This window comes from Plecotus auritus (assembly GCF_963455305.1).
Source record: "Plecotus auritus genome assembly, chromosome: 6".
NCBI classification, from domain to species: Eukaryota; Metazoa; Chordata; class Mammalia; order Chiroptera; family Vespertilionidae; genus Plecotus; species Plecotus auritus.
In genome coordinates this window covers 17,206,875-17,223,817 of record NC_137773.1, presented here as the reverse complement: position 1 = coordinate 17,223,817, position 16,943 = coordinate 17,206,875, and the positions used below count along the sequence as shown (strand labels likewise).

The following is a 16,943-nucleotide window of genomic DNA, read 5'->3' as shown; positions in this document are numbered from 1 at the left end:
TCAGAGCTAGAATTCCTGGATCTGGTACCTGAGAGCTTTGTGGCCTTGTGAAACAGGGAACATGAGTACCTGCTAAAGCGGGATTGGATGGAGTGGCTCATAAGAAGAGCTTGGCCAGCACATGGTAAGTGCTCAATAAACCCTGGTTTGTTCCATGAGTAGAGACTGACAGATGTTCTCATAACATGCTCCTCTTCAGCAGTGTAGCTTCTGCAGGTCGGAGCAAGTGTTCTCTCTCTCCACGAGTGTAACAAGGAGAAGCAAATGGAAATTCCCAGGAATGTTACAGAAAAGGTAAAACACCAGATGACCTCTTGTTCCCAATCCAGCGTAAAATAGTCCAAGATTTAAATGAAAAAAAAAAATGATAACATTTTGAAAACTGCAACTCCTTGCCCACGCTTCATCACTTTTCTGGTTGCCACCTTCTCTTCTGATAGAAAGAGCTCTCACCCTAACCCGGTCCCACGGACAAAGAGGTTTGATTCTCTGGGACCTAATTTCCCTCAAGTGAGCAACATCGAGTCCAGATTTTCTGTCTTCCCCGGCATGAGTTAGTGCAGGTCAGAGCTTTCCCACAGGAGATCGCCCTTGCATTTCATCCTGATTTATAGTCTTCCTTCAAAACCTGTGCCCCTTCACTCACTCTTATCCGTCCCCTCCAATCCTATCTTCTGAGCCTTCATGAGTGTGCCACACTGCCTCCTTCACAGAGTTAAAGGGAAGGCTGTTTTCTGGCTAGTAAACATATAGAAAGACACTCAAACTCTCTGTTAATCAGAACAACAAAAGAACGAGATGACATTTTCATCTCAGGAGATAGGGAGGATACGGGAAAGCAGATATTCCGTGGGCAAGAAAACAAATCGGCACAGCCTTTCCAGAGGACAATTTTGTAACAACTATTAAACTTACAAGTGCACATTTCTTGCAATCTAGCATTTCTCCTTCTTGGTCACTGCCCTAGGTAGAGAACCACTTGCAGAAATGCTTAAGGGGACACACACCCAAGGCTGTTCACTGCAGACTGTTCACAATGATGAAACATTGGAACAACCAAAATGCCCTCACAGGGCAATGGATACTGGAAGTTTCTATAGAATGAAATACTATACAGCAATTTAGCATAATGATGCAGCTCTACATGGACAGAGGAAGAAAGTGATCTGATATATATATATAATGTGAGGTGAATAAAATAAAATGCAGAAGGCTGCACACAGTATAATAGCATTTTAAAAAATCCACACACAAAGCAAACTATAATTATATATCTCTACATATATGTAAAAGAAAAGAGAAAGATCTAGAATTATCATCTTCAGGAGGGGCTGGGATTAAAGAGAGGGAGTCAAAGAGAAATTTATTTCTACCCTTTTTTTTTGTATCCCTCACAAAACGCATTGCTGTAATATTTGCATAATTTTTAAAAAAATAGTAGTATTTTGAATAAATGGGTGATTCTCCCACGAGCATTCCTAGCTTCATGTTAGAGGTGGCTGAGGAAGTGGTTCAGAAATGAGGTAGAACAGGGAAGAAGCCAGCACTGATGCTTCTAGCATGTTTCACTTTCATCCCGGCTTGCAGGAGGATGTAGGATGTGACCACAGTGGAACCAAAATAGCTCAATCCCAAGACAAGCAGGCAGAAAACAGATTGTTCCCATGGCCAGAGACAAAACCACTCATAGGAGCACAGTCCCTTACCCCTTGGCTGAGAAAAAAATCACTGAGTCACTCATTTCCCAGTGAAACCAGTGTTGCCTGGGGTGTTGACTGGAGAACCCAAGGTTTTAAAAGAGAAAATGAACTTAGGGAAATGCTTGTCTTTCTATTTGGGGTGTCCCTCTGTCCCCTAAACTGACTTCTGTCATTGAAAAAAAAGAGCTAAGGTTTACTGAGCATATAGAACATGTCAGACACTATTCTAAGTGATCTGCATGCAGTTCTCATTTAATTCTCAGATAAAAAGACATATGGATGTAGGAAAGGTGTTATTATTATTATTATTCCCATTTTACCAATGAGGAAACCAAGACCCAAAGAGATTCAATAATTTTCCCAAAGTCACACAGCAGGTCAGAGGCAGCTTTGGAGCCCAGGCAGGGTGACACCGGAGTGTGTGCAGGAACCACTCTACCATCCTGCCTCCCATATTGTACTATCACAAGCATTGGTTTATTTACCCCACACATGTCTGTTTTCCTCTGCTTGAGTCTCATTAAGGTAACAACTACCATTTGAGTGCTTTACTAAAGTGCCAGGCACTAATCTAAGTCCTTTAAATGCATGAAGTTACACAGCTCCACAACACACCTGGGAATAAATCGAGCCCTGAGACCCTCACCAAAAAGTCATAGAACTGTAGTCAAACCTAGGCAATCCTTTCTAGCACCCTCAAGGATGTGAATCAGGTATTCTCTGCCTCTGGACTCTGTAAATACCTAGAGAAGGCTTGATGGATGAAAGTACAGGTACATAAAGAATTCTTACTTCCAGTCAAGAAGGCAGCGTAGGAAAATGCAGTACTCACCTTCTCCCAAAGCCACATCAAAATTACATCTAAACTACAGAACAATCATCATTTGGAACCGCCTGAAGTCTGATTGAAAAATGGAAGTCCTACAACTAGGAAATTAAGGAAGAAGCCACATTGAGATTGGTAAGAGGGGTGGAGATGTGGAACAAGCTGGCAGATAAAAATCAGGAGGGCTATCTTAGCTGTGGAGATCCCCCCTGAGGAACAAGGGGTCCCAGTGCCACACCACCCTCCCTCCCCCCACATCAGATTCCAGTGCTGGGAAGAGAAGTCCCCATAACTTCTGGCTATAAAAACCAGCAAGGATTGAGGCTAGGGGAGATGGAGGGCTGTTGGAACACCAAGAAGTTCCTTTAAAGGGCCCACACATGGATTTACTTGGATCCACTCACTCTAAGCCTCAGAACTGCGGCAGCAGCTTGAAAGACACCAGAGACATATGGGAAAGAACCAAATTGTCCAGCATCAGTACAAGAGCTGGGGGGGTGGGGGACAACTTTCTTTCAGACAGAAGTGCAGAAGTGCTGGCAGAAACCATTGTCCTTTTGATGAGCCCTCCCCTCACAGACCTTGGCAGATGGGTACCGTATCTGAGACTCCATCAACCTGGCTCACACTGTTTGCCTGACCCTAGTGATTCCCTGAGACCCCACCCTACCCAACTTGAGATCCCACACCACTCAAGCTGTTTCCATGGCTTATCTTGGATAATTCTTCAGATTTTCCTAAAATCTTTCAAACAGCAGCATTTGGTATCAGTGAGCCCCAGACCTCTTTCAATTTTGGCCCCAGACCCAGCACTAGCAGCAGCCAGCCTTGGTTCACAGCTTGGTCTCACCTGGGCACCTCCAAGTCAGCACAAGTGGCAACCATCTGTAGATTGCTTTGTAGTCCCAGGCAGAACACAGGCATCAGGTGAGCTTGGCCTGAACCTCCCAGGAAGCTCCAGAGATAGCACACCCAGTAGACAACTTAGACCATAAAGCACCATCACTCAACCTCCTCTACAAGTGACACACTCAAGAGGCAGAGTCAATGGACACCAGAATCCTGCTGAATTAAGTCCTGCTCTGTGGGGTGGGCCCTGGCACAGCTGATCCTCCACAGGGGTTGGTGGTCACAGCCAATCTCTACAACAAATAGGCTGGGGGGAGAGGGGGTAAATTCTTCCAACTAACATGCCAACAGCAATCAAGGCTCAACTATAAGAGGAGGGTTTACACAGCCCACATGAGGGTGAGAGCATACCTTGAGTGCCCAGCTTGGGTGATGGGAGGCTGTGCCACTAGAACCTACAGAACACCTAGATATTAGGCCAATCTACCAAGCCTGGGAGATGTAGCAGCTCTACTTAATACATAAAAACAAACAGGAAAGCTGCAAAAATGAGGAGACAAACAAATGTGTCTGAAATGACAGAACAGAAGAAAACTCCAGAAAAAGAACTAAACAAAATGGAGATAATCTACTAGATGCAGAAATCAAAACACTGGTTATAAGGATGCTCAATGAACTTAGGGGAAGAGTAGATGAACTAGGTGAGAACTTCAACAAAGAGATAGGAAACATCAAAAAAAAAAAGTCAGAAATGAAGGATACATTAACTGAAATAAAGAATACATTACAATGAATCAACAGTAGAGTAGATGAAGCCAAGGATCAAATCAGAGATTTGGAAGATAAGGGAGCAAAAAAACACCCAATCAGAACAGCAAAAAGAAAAAAAGAATCTACAAAGAGAGAGAGAGAATAATGTAAGGAGCCTCTGAGACAATTTCAAACATACCAATGTTCGCATCATGGCATGGATGTGCCAGAAGGAGAAGAGAGAGAACAAGAAATTGAAAATCTATTTGAAAAAAGAATGTCAGGAAACTTTCCTAACTTGGTGAAGGAAATAGACATACAAGTCCAGGAAGCACAGATGAACCCAAAGAGGCCCACACCAAGACAGATCATAATTAAAATGCAAAGGGTTAAAGACAAAGAGAGAATCTTAAAAACAGCAAGAGAAAAAGTAGTTAGTTGCCTACAAGGAAGTTTCTATAAGATTGTCAGCTGACTTCTCAACAACACGTTTGCAGGCCAGAAGGTATTGGCAAGAAATATTCAAAGTGATGAAAAGCAAGGCCCTACAACCAAAATTACTCTACCCAGCAAAGCTATCATTTAGAATCAGAGGACAGATAAGAGTTCCTCAGAGAAGAAAAATCTAAGAGTTCATTACCACCAAACCAGTATTATATGAAATGTTAAAGGGTTGTCTTGAAGAAAGAGGAGGAGGAGGAAGAGGAGGAGGAGGAGGAGGAGGAGGAGGAGGAGGAGGAGGAGGAGAAAAAGAAGGAGGAGAAAAGGTCACAATTATGAATAATAAAATGGCAATAAATACATATCTATCAACAATTGAATCTTAAAAAAATAAATAAATAAATGAACAAGCAGAACAGACTCATAGATACTGAGAACATTTTGACAGTTGCCAGATAGGAAGGGGGTTGGGGTGATAGGTGAAAAAGGTAAAGGGATTAAGAAGTACAAATTGGTTGTTACAGAATAGTTATGGGGATGTAAAGTACAGCACAGGAAATATAGTCAATAATACTCTAATAACTATGTATCATGTCAGATGGGTACAAGATTTATCGGGATGATCACTTAGTAAGCTATGTAATGTCTAATCACTGGGACATATACCTAAAACCACTATAATAATTTATGTTGACTGTAATTGAAAAAATTTTTTAATGATTTAAAAAAAAAGAGTCTCCCTCCACCATAAAAAAACAACCAGTCAAGTGAGTCCACCCCTCGGGAGTTTCAACAAAGAAGACTGGTGTGCTTGGAATCAGAGTGAGATTGCTAAGCACCCTCTAACCTAAAGTAGAAAGGCTAATTTCTAAAGATGTGCTGCCACAAAGAACTGCACAAATAAATCAAAATCAATCAGTCAATCAATACATCTCCTTCACTCTTTCCTTTCCCCCCTCAATCCTCCCTTTCCGCTTCTGCTCTCTTTTATCCCTATCCACAGGAATAAATGAGCACAAATGCAGCCTTGCCATCAGTTTGTCCCGGATGGACCTCATGGAACACAGGGTCCAAAAGTCATCTCTATTCATCTGATTCAAGGATGCTCTATTCACTGTTTCCTTCCCCTCAATCTAAGAGGTAAGGAAAGAAACATGAGCAAGGGTCCACATACCTTTGGGTGTGAATAAAGAACTGTCTTCAGAAGTTACCTCAGGAAGAAGGGAGGTTTCTGATTCTGGAAGAGAAAAAAAGTTTGATGAAAGGCAGCCAAAAAAAGTAAGTGTGCTGAGTGGTGAAATCTGGGGCTATTTTTTATGGTAGTCTTTGTGCTTTTCTATGTCAAATTTTCTTCAAGGATTGCAAGAATCTAGGGAAAAAAATTACAAATGTATTTTAAGATGATTATTTTAAAGGTAAATGGAATAAAAAGTACCTATAAAAATTAATTGGTTTAGAATTTGTGGATTTTAGGTGACTATTCAGAATATAATAAAATTAGCCAATTGAATATTTTTAAGCTATTTAAGTGATCCAGCCCTTATTTTGGCAGCTAAAATGCCTAAGAAAGCCTTCAAGCTATTTCATGATTGCTTTTTAATAATCTTATTTTCAGAATCAGAGGTTGAAATGTGGTGGGAGCTTTGATAAGGCCCTACTAGTAACCCAGTGAGAGGTCCAAGATGCAGTATCAAGAAGGATTCAGGAGAAACAAAAAAAAAAAAAAAGAAGAAGAAGACAAAAGATAGCAGGTAGAAACAGTTCACCATCAAAAATTATTTGGAAGCCTTTCTTAAACCAATCTCTAATGCCCAGGCAGAGACTTAACCCCTGGCAGATGGAACTAGAGCAGCCGTGGGCAAACTACGGCCCGCGGGCCGGATCTGGCTGTTCTATCTGGTTCTCTTGCTCTCCCCTCCGCTCCTTTACTTTGAATTTATATTAGTTCACACAAACAATCCATCCATGCTTTTGTTCCGGCCCTCCGGTCCAGTTTAAGAACCCATTGTGGCCCTCGAGTCAAAAAGTTTGCCCACCCCTGAACTAGAGCCTGAGCTGAGGTTACATTCCTGGTTCTTCAATAAACATCTCCAAGATTCCTGGAGGTCAACTGGAGAACCAAAAAAAGTTGACTTTTAAGAAAGAAAGAAAGAAGAAAGAAAGGAAGAAAGAAAGAAAGAAAGAAAGAAAGAAAGAAAGAAAGAAAGAAAGAAAGAAAGAAAGAAAGAAAGAGAAGAGGAAGGAAGGAAGGAAGGAAGGAAGGAAGGAAGGAAGGAAGGAAGGAAGGAAGGAAGGAAGGAAGGAAGGAAGGAAGGAAGGAAGGAGGAAGGAAGGAAGGAAGGAAGGAAGGAAGGAAGGAAGGAAGGAAGGAAGGGCACGCGGGGGAGGAAACCATAAAACAAAGAAAAGGAATAGTTTAGTGAATACACACACACACTGTTATGGGCTGAATTGTGTTCCACCCCCCCCCCAAATTTATATGTGGAAGCCTTACCCCCAATAATTCAGAATATGACTATATTTGGAGATAAAGCCTTTAAATAGGTGATTAAAGTAAAGTGAGGTCATTAGGATGGGCCATAATCCCATATGACTGGTATCCTATAAAAAGAGGATATTAGGCCCAGCCATTGTAGGTCAGTGGTTGAGCATTGACCCAAGAACCAGGAGGTCATGGTTTGATTCCCAGTCAGGTCACATGCCCAGGTTGTGGGCTCCATCCCCAGTGTGGGGCATGCAAGAGGCAGCCGATTAATGATACTCTCTCATCATTGATGTTTCTATCTTTTTCCCTCTCCCTTCCTTTCTCTGAAATAAATAATAAAAAAAAATATTTAAAAAAGAAGAGATTAGGACATAGACACACACAGGGAAAAGACCATGGGATGACATAGTGAGAAGGTGACCATCTATAAGCCAAGGAGAGAGGCCTCAGAAAAAATCAACCCTGCTGACACCTTGATCTCAGACTTCCAGCATCCAGAATATAAAAAAATAAAACTCTATTGTTTAAGCTATCAGTCCTAGAAAACTAACACATACCACCATTCACTACACACACACACACACACACACACACACACACACCACACACACACACACACACACACAATCTCTGTGCTGCTCATTCAGTAGAAGAACCCCATTCCATATACATCTGATCAGCAGAAGGGAAAGAATGATCAATTGTGCCAGGTACCTGCAGTGAGGGTGGATCCTTCAGTGGAAGGCACAGTGGTCAGAAGAATTGTGGTTGCCTCAGGAAGGGAGCTTGGTGTTGTCCATGAGCACGTGGTTGTCATTGTTGTGAGGGCAGTGGTGGTTCTTGTCTGAAGTGGTGTTCTGGTTGTGAGGTCAGGTGTAGTCATGACTGTTGTTGGAAGCACAGCTGTGGTTGTTGGCATAGCAGTGGTGGTGGTGGTGGTGGTGGTGGTGGTTGGGCGCCGGGTGGTTGGACGCCGGGTGGTTGTTGGGGCTGTAACCAACAGAAGATATCTTTGATACCAAGTGGAGATGGAGGAAAAAGGGAACAATACGAATATATCTGGGACCCTTCCATTTCCCTCTGTTTCTACTGCCTTCACCTAGTTCACTGTCCTGGACCATTGTAATGTCCATAAAAATTGGGTTTTTTGCCACTAGTCTTGACCTTTCCAATTTGTTTTTCACACATTGGTTCAAGTAATCTTTTAAAATGACAAATCTAATTATGTCAGTCCCCTGCTTAAAACTTTTTACTGGGTCCTCCTTGCCTGTAAGCTGAAAAGCCTAGCCCACAATCTTGGCCGCAAGGCTCCATCAGATCTGGCCCTGTCTTTCCTTCCAATCTCATGTCTCCACTTCACTCTCCTTCTTTCCCAGCTCATTGGCCTTTCTTCAGTTCTTTGAACATATTAGTGGCCTTCTGGCTGGAAGAACTTTATACCTGCTGCTTCCTAGTCTCTCTCTTCATGAGGCTGACTCCTTAACCTTCTTTCTCAGCTATATGGACACTTCTGCAAAGAGGTCATCTGTGTTATGTAATAACAATGTTTTTGCACTCTCATATTTTACCTTCATAGCATTTATTGCATTTCATAATTATACATTTACTTGATCATTATTATTTAACTAGAGGCCTGGTGCACAAAATTCGTGCACTGTGGGGGGAGTCCCTCAGCCCAGCCTGCCCCCTCTCACAGTCTGGGAGCCCTCAGGGGATGTCCTACTGATGGCTTAGACCCACTCCGCACGGAGAGTGGGCCTAAGCCGCAGTCTCACCTTCCTCTGCGGGAGGCAACCAGACTGATCAGGGGAAGGCGCCACCCCCATCACCCCACTGCTGCTGCCACTGCCTGCCACTGCAGCCACCAAGGTGTTTTCATCAACACGGACTCCAGTCCCTTCACCATGAAAAAATGACAACTTTCTTTAGGCATTTTCAAGATGTCTCTTTCATAGGATATGACATTTCTTTCTTTTATCCTCACATGAGGATATTTTCCCATTGATTTTTAGAGAGCATGGAAGAGAAAGGGAAAGACAGAGAGAAATATCAATGTGAGAGGCACACTTCGACTGGTTGCCTCCTGCATGAGCCCTGACCTGGGCCCTGGCCAGGGCGGAGCCTGCAACCTAGGTACATGCCCTTGATCGAATCGAACCTGGCCCCCCTGTGGGTTTGTGTCTCCACTCTGGCCCCAGCAGCCCAGCGCCAGGCTGCAGGGCTGGGGTTGGGGGCCGTCCTCCCTGCATGTTGTTCTCTCAGGCCCTGGGCCCACACCAGGCCCCTCCTTCTGAGCTGGTCATGACCGTTATGATTTGCATTACATATATATATATATATATATATATATATATATATATATATGGATAGATATATCTATATCTATAGATATAGATATAGATATAGACATAGACATAGATATATATATATATATACATATATATGTCTGCTTCTCCAACTAGCTGGTAAGCTCCATGAGGGAAAATCTGGTATTTATTTTGTTCTCTGGTACAAATCTAATATCTATTATGATGTCGAGCTCATAGTAGGTATTCCACAAATATCCATGAGTAAATGAATGACTGATCAAAAGTGAGCTCAAATATAAAATTTCAGTCAAGCAAGATGAAAAACTCTGGAGATCTACCCAACATTGTGCCTACAGTTAACTCACATTAGGTGTTCTTTCCAAAATAAAATAAAATAAACATCTAAAAACAACTGAGTCCAAAGCATGGTGAGGTGTAGTTTCTTTTGGATATCAAAGATTGGTTCGTGGCCAGCACCACTCACCCCCTAAACATTTGAATTTGGGTTCATTAGCCACAATTATTCTACAGATACCACCTTATCAAATATGCCAAATTTCCTTGAACTCTAAAGGCCTGAAAGACATCATTAGTTTCAAGAGAACATAGACATGACCCCACAGAGTATGGAGGTCAAACAAATATTTTATAAAATAATAGCTGGTTATACCAGGCTTGAAAAGAGCAGACTCGGATAGGCATCATTTAATTCAATAAATCAGAATAGTTATTTTGAGAGAGAAAATATGCTAATGTGTACAAAAGTTCTTTAATAAGAAGCATTCACATCAGTTGTTCTCAAATTTTAAAGTGTATTAGAATAAACAAACAAAATAGAAACAGCCTCATAGATACAGAGAACAAACTGATAGCTGTCAGGAGGTTGGGGGACTGAGTGAAAAGGTGACAGGGTTAAGCAAAAACAAACAAACAAACAAACAAAAACCTGATAGACACAGACACAGTATGGGGATTACCAGAGGGAAAGGGGATGAGGGAGGTAGAAGAGAGTGCAGAAGGGATAAATGGTGATGGAAGGAGACTTGACTTGGGTTAGTGGACACACAATACAATATACAGATGATGCATTATACAATTGTATACCTGAAACCTATATCATTTATTAACCAATGTCACCCTAATAAATTCAATAAATATTAAAAATAATAAAATAAAGTATACCTGAGGAGTCACCTGAGGAGCTTGTTAAGCATATTAATATCCAGACCCTGCCTTCCAAGATGCCCTTCCAGTTAGGAACGGAGCCCCACATTCCCCATCCTTGATGAAAGCTGAACACAGGGCTTACTTTACAAGGCTCCATTCCCGACAAACAGGAAAGGTCGTTATTGTTAGCCTCATTTAGCCGTAGACTGCCCTTCGTGCAGCTCAAATCGTGGTTTGTTTGTTTGTTTGTTTTTGTTAATCCTCACTGGAGGATATTTTTCCATTGATTTTTAGAGAGTGGAAGGGAGGGGCAAGGAGGAGAGAGAGAAAAAAAAAAATCAGTGTGAGAGAGACACATCAATTGTTTGCCTCCCTTGCAGCTCAAAGCTTTAGGAGTTCCATCTTATTCCAAATTTCACCAAAAGCAACATAGTAACAGAAGGAAAAACATGCCTGAAAATGGCCCCGAGAGTCCCCACATCACACGCCGTTTCTCCACTGCCAGAAGCTGCAAACTACTGGCTGATGGGCTGAAGCTGACCCCCAGGCACACTTTATTTAGCTTACACAGTATGTGTTTTTCTAAATTTTGAAATCTTTGCCAACATGCAAAAATCAGTATATCTCACATAAAAATTGAGAGATCTGTAAACAGTGGGCGACAATCCCAAAGGTAAAAAGCAGCTGCCTTCTTCAGATTGACCCTGAAGTTTTCTTCCCACCCACCACCCTCCACTCATTTCTGCGGCTTTCTTGACCCCCCTGGGCATTTGCCGCACACCGTGGCTCCTCTAGTCGGAGCAGCACATCTGAGATGTAATCCGTACGCTCACGGTTTAAGGAGGTAACGCTTCTCTACCTGCCCCCACTGAACCCATCACCCATTAACCGCCTTCCACAGGCACCAGCCCCTTCCTGGGCTCACCTCTCGTTAGTCTCAGGACAATGTTCTTCTTGATATCATTGAACCAGCCAGGCACCTCTATGCGGCAGCAGTACGCAGCGCTGTCACCTTCATTGGTGTTGAAGATGGTCAAGGAGACGTCGCCTCTCGTGATACTCCCCAGAAGCTGGTATCTTGTCGACTTCCGGGAGAGCATCCTGGTCCCATCGGTGTGCAGAAGCTCCTCGTTGCATTTGGAGTTGGGACACAAGCCTTTGCCCCAGCACATGCTGTGGCTGCTGGGAGACCATGATGCGTACATGCAGGGCAAAGTCACCGGCTGGCCCAAGTATCCTGTCACGACAGTCTGCGCTGCAGCTGGCGCTGTGAGGAGGGATGAGAAAACCAGGTTGTGTGGTATTAAAGTATCTCAGACATGATAGTGGTTGTGCAAACAGATGCTTCCAGGAAGATGAACAGGGTGGTAGTATATGTGTTTCTTTAGTCTAAATTCTGATGTGTGCTTCACCAGAGCTGAGCTCCTAACTCCACATCCTTCCTTCCCCCAAGTGGAAACAGCTGACCCACCTGGGTGCCTAAACTCATTTCCACAGCAAGATCTTTTGCTGATGTTTCTCTCTCTCTCCTCCTCCTCCTCCCCACTTCCTTCCACTCTGACCTTGAGTACCATAAGATAAACCAATAGACTCTCCACTGAAAAATCCTGACCCTTTAACTCAATTCCCCTAACTCAGATAAACAGGTCTAAACATAGCACTCTGCCCACTGTATCCCAATAAGCAGTGATTATGTATTATTGACTTGAATATCTCAAATGGGTCTCCCTCTGTATTCCAACACAGAGCAGGCTATGGCAGGAAGATGGGCAGCCAAACTATATGCCATTGCCCTCTCCTTTCAGCACAGGAAATACAAAGGAATTGCTCTGGACCATTTATTTGTTGTTAGACAATATAAGGTTAGGGGGCATTTGAGGGTTTTTTTAAATGTTAGAACTGAGTGAAGCAGGCCACAGGAATTAGAATGTGAGCTGTGGCATACAAAAACGCTGGAGGGTCATATGGGAGGTATCACTACCAGGTTGGGCATAAGTAGGTCTAGAGTTGTGAGTACGTGAAACACAGAATTTATTCTTGTATTATTATTTATTAATTATTGTATTATTTTCCATGTGAACAATTGTAAACCTACTTGTGCCCCACTCTAGTTTTAAGATGAAGTGTCCACTTTTCCCAACTTTGGCTGCTCATCAGCATGACCTGGGGAGATTGTTAAAACCAGATATTTTATTGACCAACCCTGAGTCAGAATCTCTGAGGCCAAAGCCCCTGCAAATGGACATAACCAAACTCTTCAGGTCACTCTGATATCATTGGCCACTCCCCCAGTGTGTGGGGACCACAGGACAAGCTCTTGGAAGATCACATCCCTTTCTGAGAATCTGAGAAACATTCTCACTGCTGCCAGCCCACTGGTTTAACTGAGCATCAATACTTGTCCTAAACAACAGAACACCTACTGAAGTGAGAACGAGGCAGGCTGAAGCTCCAGACCATCAGACTACATCCCAGGCACCACGTTCCTGCTTCCTGTTTTCCTCAAGGAACCCCCTTGGCCCATGAGACCCCATTCACTGTGTTGACCCATTTGGCTAAGTTGTATAAGACATGGCCCACAGGCCCTGACCAGGTGTCAGGAATGTCTAGATATCCCTCTCTAGGGGAAGGTGAGCATCAGCCCTAAAAGGCGCCCAGAGAGGAAGCCAAAGGACATGCTTCCTGGGCTTTCCACATTGACTCCCATGATGAAGGTCATTCCAAATACAGAGCAGCCAGAGCCTTCCCTGCACTCACAGCCGCTTCACTTTGCTGCAGTGAAAATGTTTCACAGACTGTAAATGCTGTAGAAGTCCACTCTGCCCACCATAAACCCAGGAAAAAAGATGAGAAATTGTCATCACCCTCTGCTGTGTTAGCAACACGGAACACGTGCGCCTAAAACAAATAACTTCTAAAACATAGGCTAGCTCCTATTTACATTGGGAGAATTAATTTTAAAATAGATGCAAGAATTATTTCTACTGGAGAGTCATCAGTTTATTTTCCCAAGTACTACAGCACCACAGGAAGCATCCTACTTCTTAAGACCCAAGAGAAAAACTAAAAAAGGCAATTCATAGATGAGGTGATATGAGTGGCTAGTAAATTTCACCTATTTGGCCAAAATTTAGAATGCTGATAATAGCCTCAGGGATCTAGGAAAATATAGCCTACCGGAGTGAACTACACTGAAATAGGGTAGGGATTAGTATAGCCACAATGTGGGCCAACTTGGCAGTTTCTATTAATACTCAACATGCACATCTGCATTCTAAACCTTAGCAATTTTGTGTTTTATTTACCCTAGAAAAACACACATACACAAGAAAACCTAACAGCAAATGTTTACTGCAGCCTTCACATACATGTGAATGGAATGAACAACGTGTATATGTGCATGGCAAAACAGGGGCATTCATTCCATGGAATCATGCGTAGAAGATTATTAGAATTAGACAGACTTATGCCAATTGGCATGATACCTCAGTCTTATGAAAGTATGAGAAGGGCAAATTTTAATATAACACATACAATATAAAAACCATTTATAAAATAAATAAATAAAACAGTTCACATTGTGTATGTGCATGTGGGAGTGGGGGTATAGATATATGAAGCTAAATGCATAGAAAAGTGTCTGGTGGGATATACGCTCAACTCATTGTGTTGGTCATCTCCATGACAATTGGAAAGGGATGGGGCCTGGGGGTGATCATCAAAAGGGATTTGGGCTTTATAGCGTTATTTTTTTCACCAAGGGTGTTTCTGTATTACTCATCTGATTAAAAATTGATGGTTTTGAAAAAAAGGAAGCGGGCATTTAGGCCTTTTGGTGTGGCAGAAAAACACCCATCGTGCGTACATTGTGAACCTCATGTGCCAGTTGGTGCCTTAGTGTCCTTGGAGGAAAGCCACAGTAATCCTAACCTCATTGTCCTCGTAAAATAAAGGGGATAATGACTCTGCTCAGAAAGAGTTTCTAAGGTTCACATGAGATGAAATATCAATGCCACATGGAATTAATAAAGTAACCAAACACGGGAGATTTAGAAATAGGACCAAAAAACCCTGTTCCTTCCAGTTACAGAAGTATCCTGGAGCAGAGGAATTGTTGGTGTCAAATCAATTCCGCTTTTCAGGAGCTACCCAGGATGGTGTGGGGACAACTGGGTTCTGGTGCCAGTGGTGTCACCCCAGCTGGTGACCTCAAGAAAGGCCCTTCCCCCACCCGGGTCTCAGTTTCACCATCTGCAGACTGGAGTTTCTGATTCGGCATCTTCGAAGGGCATGTGCAGCTTTGATGGATTCTCAGTGATTCTGAACAGTCACTCTCTTCTAATTTGGTCATTTTAGAAAAGACCCAAATGAAAAAAAAAGAGAAAATTTACCAGCTACTGTCTCCTTTAAACAGGGTTCAAGAAACCCACCCTAGCTCAACCAACAGCTCAGCAACCAGCCAGTAGCTGGCAATGTGGGCTTAGACCCCAGCAACTTTCAGCATAACAAAATCAAGTTCCCAGAACACCTCAAGTTCCCAGAACAAGACAAAGACCATTGAAAACATTGATAAAAAAAAAAAAAAAAGCAGATAGGGGCTGCTTTTATTCCATTAACTGCCACAGCATATCTGGGGAGATAAGCAGCTCAGTGACCTGTTCTCTGATGGGGGGCAGGGGCAGGGGGGAGCGGGCGCAGCGGAACTCCAGGGAGGACAGGAACTCATAGCAGAAATTCCTGAATCAGTCCTGAGCACTCAGGAATAGCCCACCTTAGGAGGAGACCTGAGGACCCATGGGCTTGCAGAAGAAAGAGAGGCAGAGAGAACTGCATGGCACAGGCTGGAGAGGTAAAGGAAACAACTTTGCTGTCCTTGAAAGATTCATATGCAAACAACTACCAAACTTTTAAAACTGCAAGAGATATTAGATAATTGTCTAGTTCTAGAATCACAGATGGTGAAAACTGGTCTTATCCAGGTCCCTCATTTCATACAGGGAAGAGCCAGGGCTCGATAAACATGTTCCCAGTGCCAACTGCTAGCGAGTGGACAGGACTCCGGCTCAGCACAGAGCATTTGCCCTCTGCCACCAGGGTGCACAGGTCTCAGCCCAGGGTGTACCTCTGCATCATCCAAAACCTGGGAACAATGTGCAAGAAGAAACCTCTCCTCAGAACTCCTCCCCGGCAAGTTAAACCAAAAAGCATACTAAAAGTGACAATAAAGAGCAAAGGAAGAATTACAACAAGAGCCCTTCCCAGAGCAAATTGCTCTCCATCTGACTGCACTGGTAACATCTGCCGAGGACATTTCTTTTCCCCATTTCATCTGACCCCTTACTTCTGTGTTTCTTCTTAAATTGTCATTTCTGATGTGAACACAAATGATCCCACCCTAAAACCCCCAAAGCGGTCTCAGGATAAAACTTTGTATGACAGCAAGAGGAGAGACCATCCAAAGAAGAAACCCTGGGGTGGGTGGGGGCAGGAATGAGGTGGGCTTCTGCTCCCTGAAGCCCACCAGCCAAGGAGCCCCATCTCAGGGTGCGGAGCCCCCGCTCCTGCATGGCAGGTCAGACACTTACTCAGATAAAGCCACCATAGCTCCCTCAGCAGCCAGAGGATGACAGGCCCTCTGGACATTTTGACTGTCAGCCGACCCCAGGAGTCTGTCTGTCTGCCCAAACTTCATTTCTTATATTCCAGTTAATGCTGACAGGGCGGGACCTTTTTGTTTTCATTTCTCTTTTTTTTTTTTTTTTGCCTCAAATCCTTCCCTTTTCCCAATCCTGAATGGCCTTCCTGGATCTGGGATACATGATGAAATGCATTGAGCACTTTTCTCCTGGACACTGGGGGGAGTGTGTGCACAAATGGGGGGTGGGGTGGGGTGGGGTGATGGTGTGGGTGAACATGTACATATTCCTTTATTTTAGAAATGCAGCTATCAATAACAATGTTTATATCTAGAAGGGTCACACACTGGAGAAAGCTCGGTTTTCTTCTCTTTCTAGGTTAGGGTCTGTGGACAGGCTTCGTGGAATTCACAAACATCCTCGATTTGCGTGACTGTGTTAAATCATAGAGTCCTTGAGAGGGGGATCCCAACAGTTCTAGGTATTTCATGTCTTTGCCGCCTTCTTCTTTTGCATCGGGGGGCTTGCCGTTGTCGAGCCAGGCCTCCCTCGCTCTCAGTCAGTACATCTCAAGTTATGTAATTTCATTCATGGCCATGGTATTTGGCTCAAAGATGGACAAGTGACCCAAAGCCAAGGGTACATAATCTTGGCTTGTTTATTAGGACTTTTGAGAGACAGGGATGCTCCCTATTGTCCAATGGTCTTTGAACTGTGAGGAAACGAGGGTGAATCCAATGTTAGAATGTTAGCCATCCCACCACCAGTAGGTGAAGCCAG

The 16,943-nt window shown here is 43.4% G+C and overlaps 1 protein-coding gene across 2 annotated transcripts in view; it reads right to left on the bottom strand.

The window, feature by feature from the left end:
- LOC308251182 (T-cell immunoglobulin and mucin domain-containing protein 4-like) overlaps positions 1-16,231 on the bottom strand; it is a 36,453-nt gene extending 20,222 nt beyond the window's left edge. Inside the window, exons 1-4 of one of the 2 annotated variants that reach the window (XM_080674322.1) lie at positions 16,113-16,231; positions 11,453-11,794; positions 7,766-8,041; positions 5,741-5,803 (exon numbers count right to left, since the gene is read on the bottom strand). In XM_080674322.1, coding sequence (XP_080530448.1) covers positions 5,741-5,803; positions 7,766-8,041; positions 11,453-11,794; positions 16,113-16,170 — 739 coding nt within the window. In that variant the 5' untranslated portion in view covers positions 16,171-16,231. The remainder of the gene's footprint in view (positions 1-5,740; positions 5,804-7,765; positions 8,042-11,452; positions 11,795-16,112) is intronic. The other variant, XM_080674323.1, reaches the window with a different exon arrangement.
- Positions 16,232-16,943: the final 712 nt, after the last annotated feature.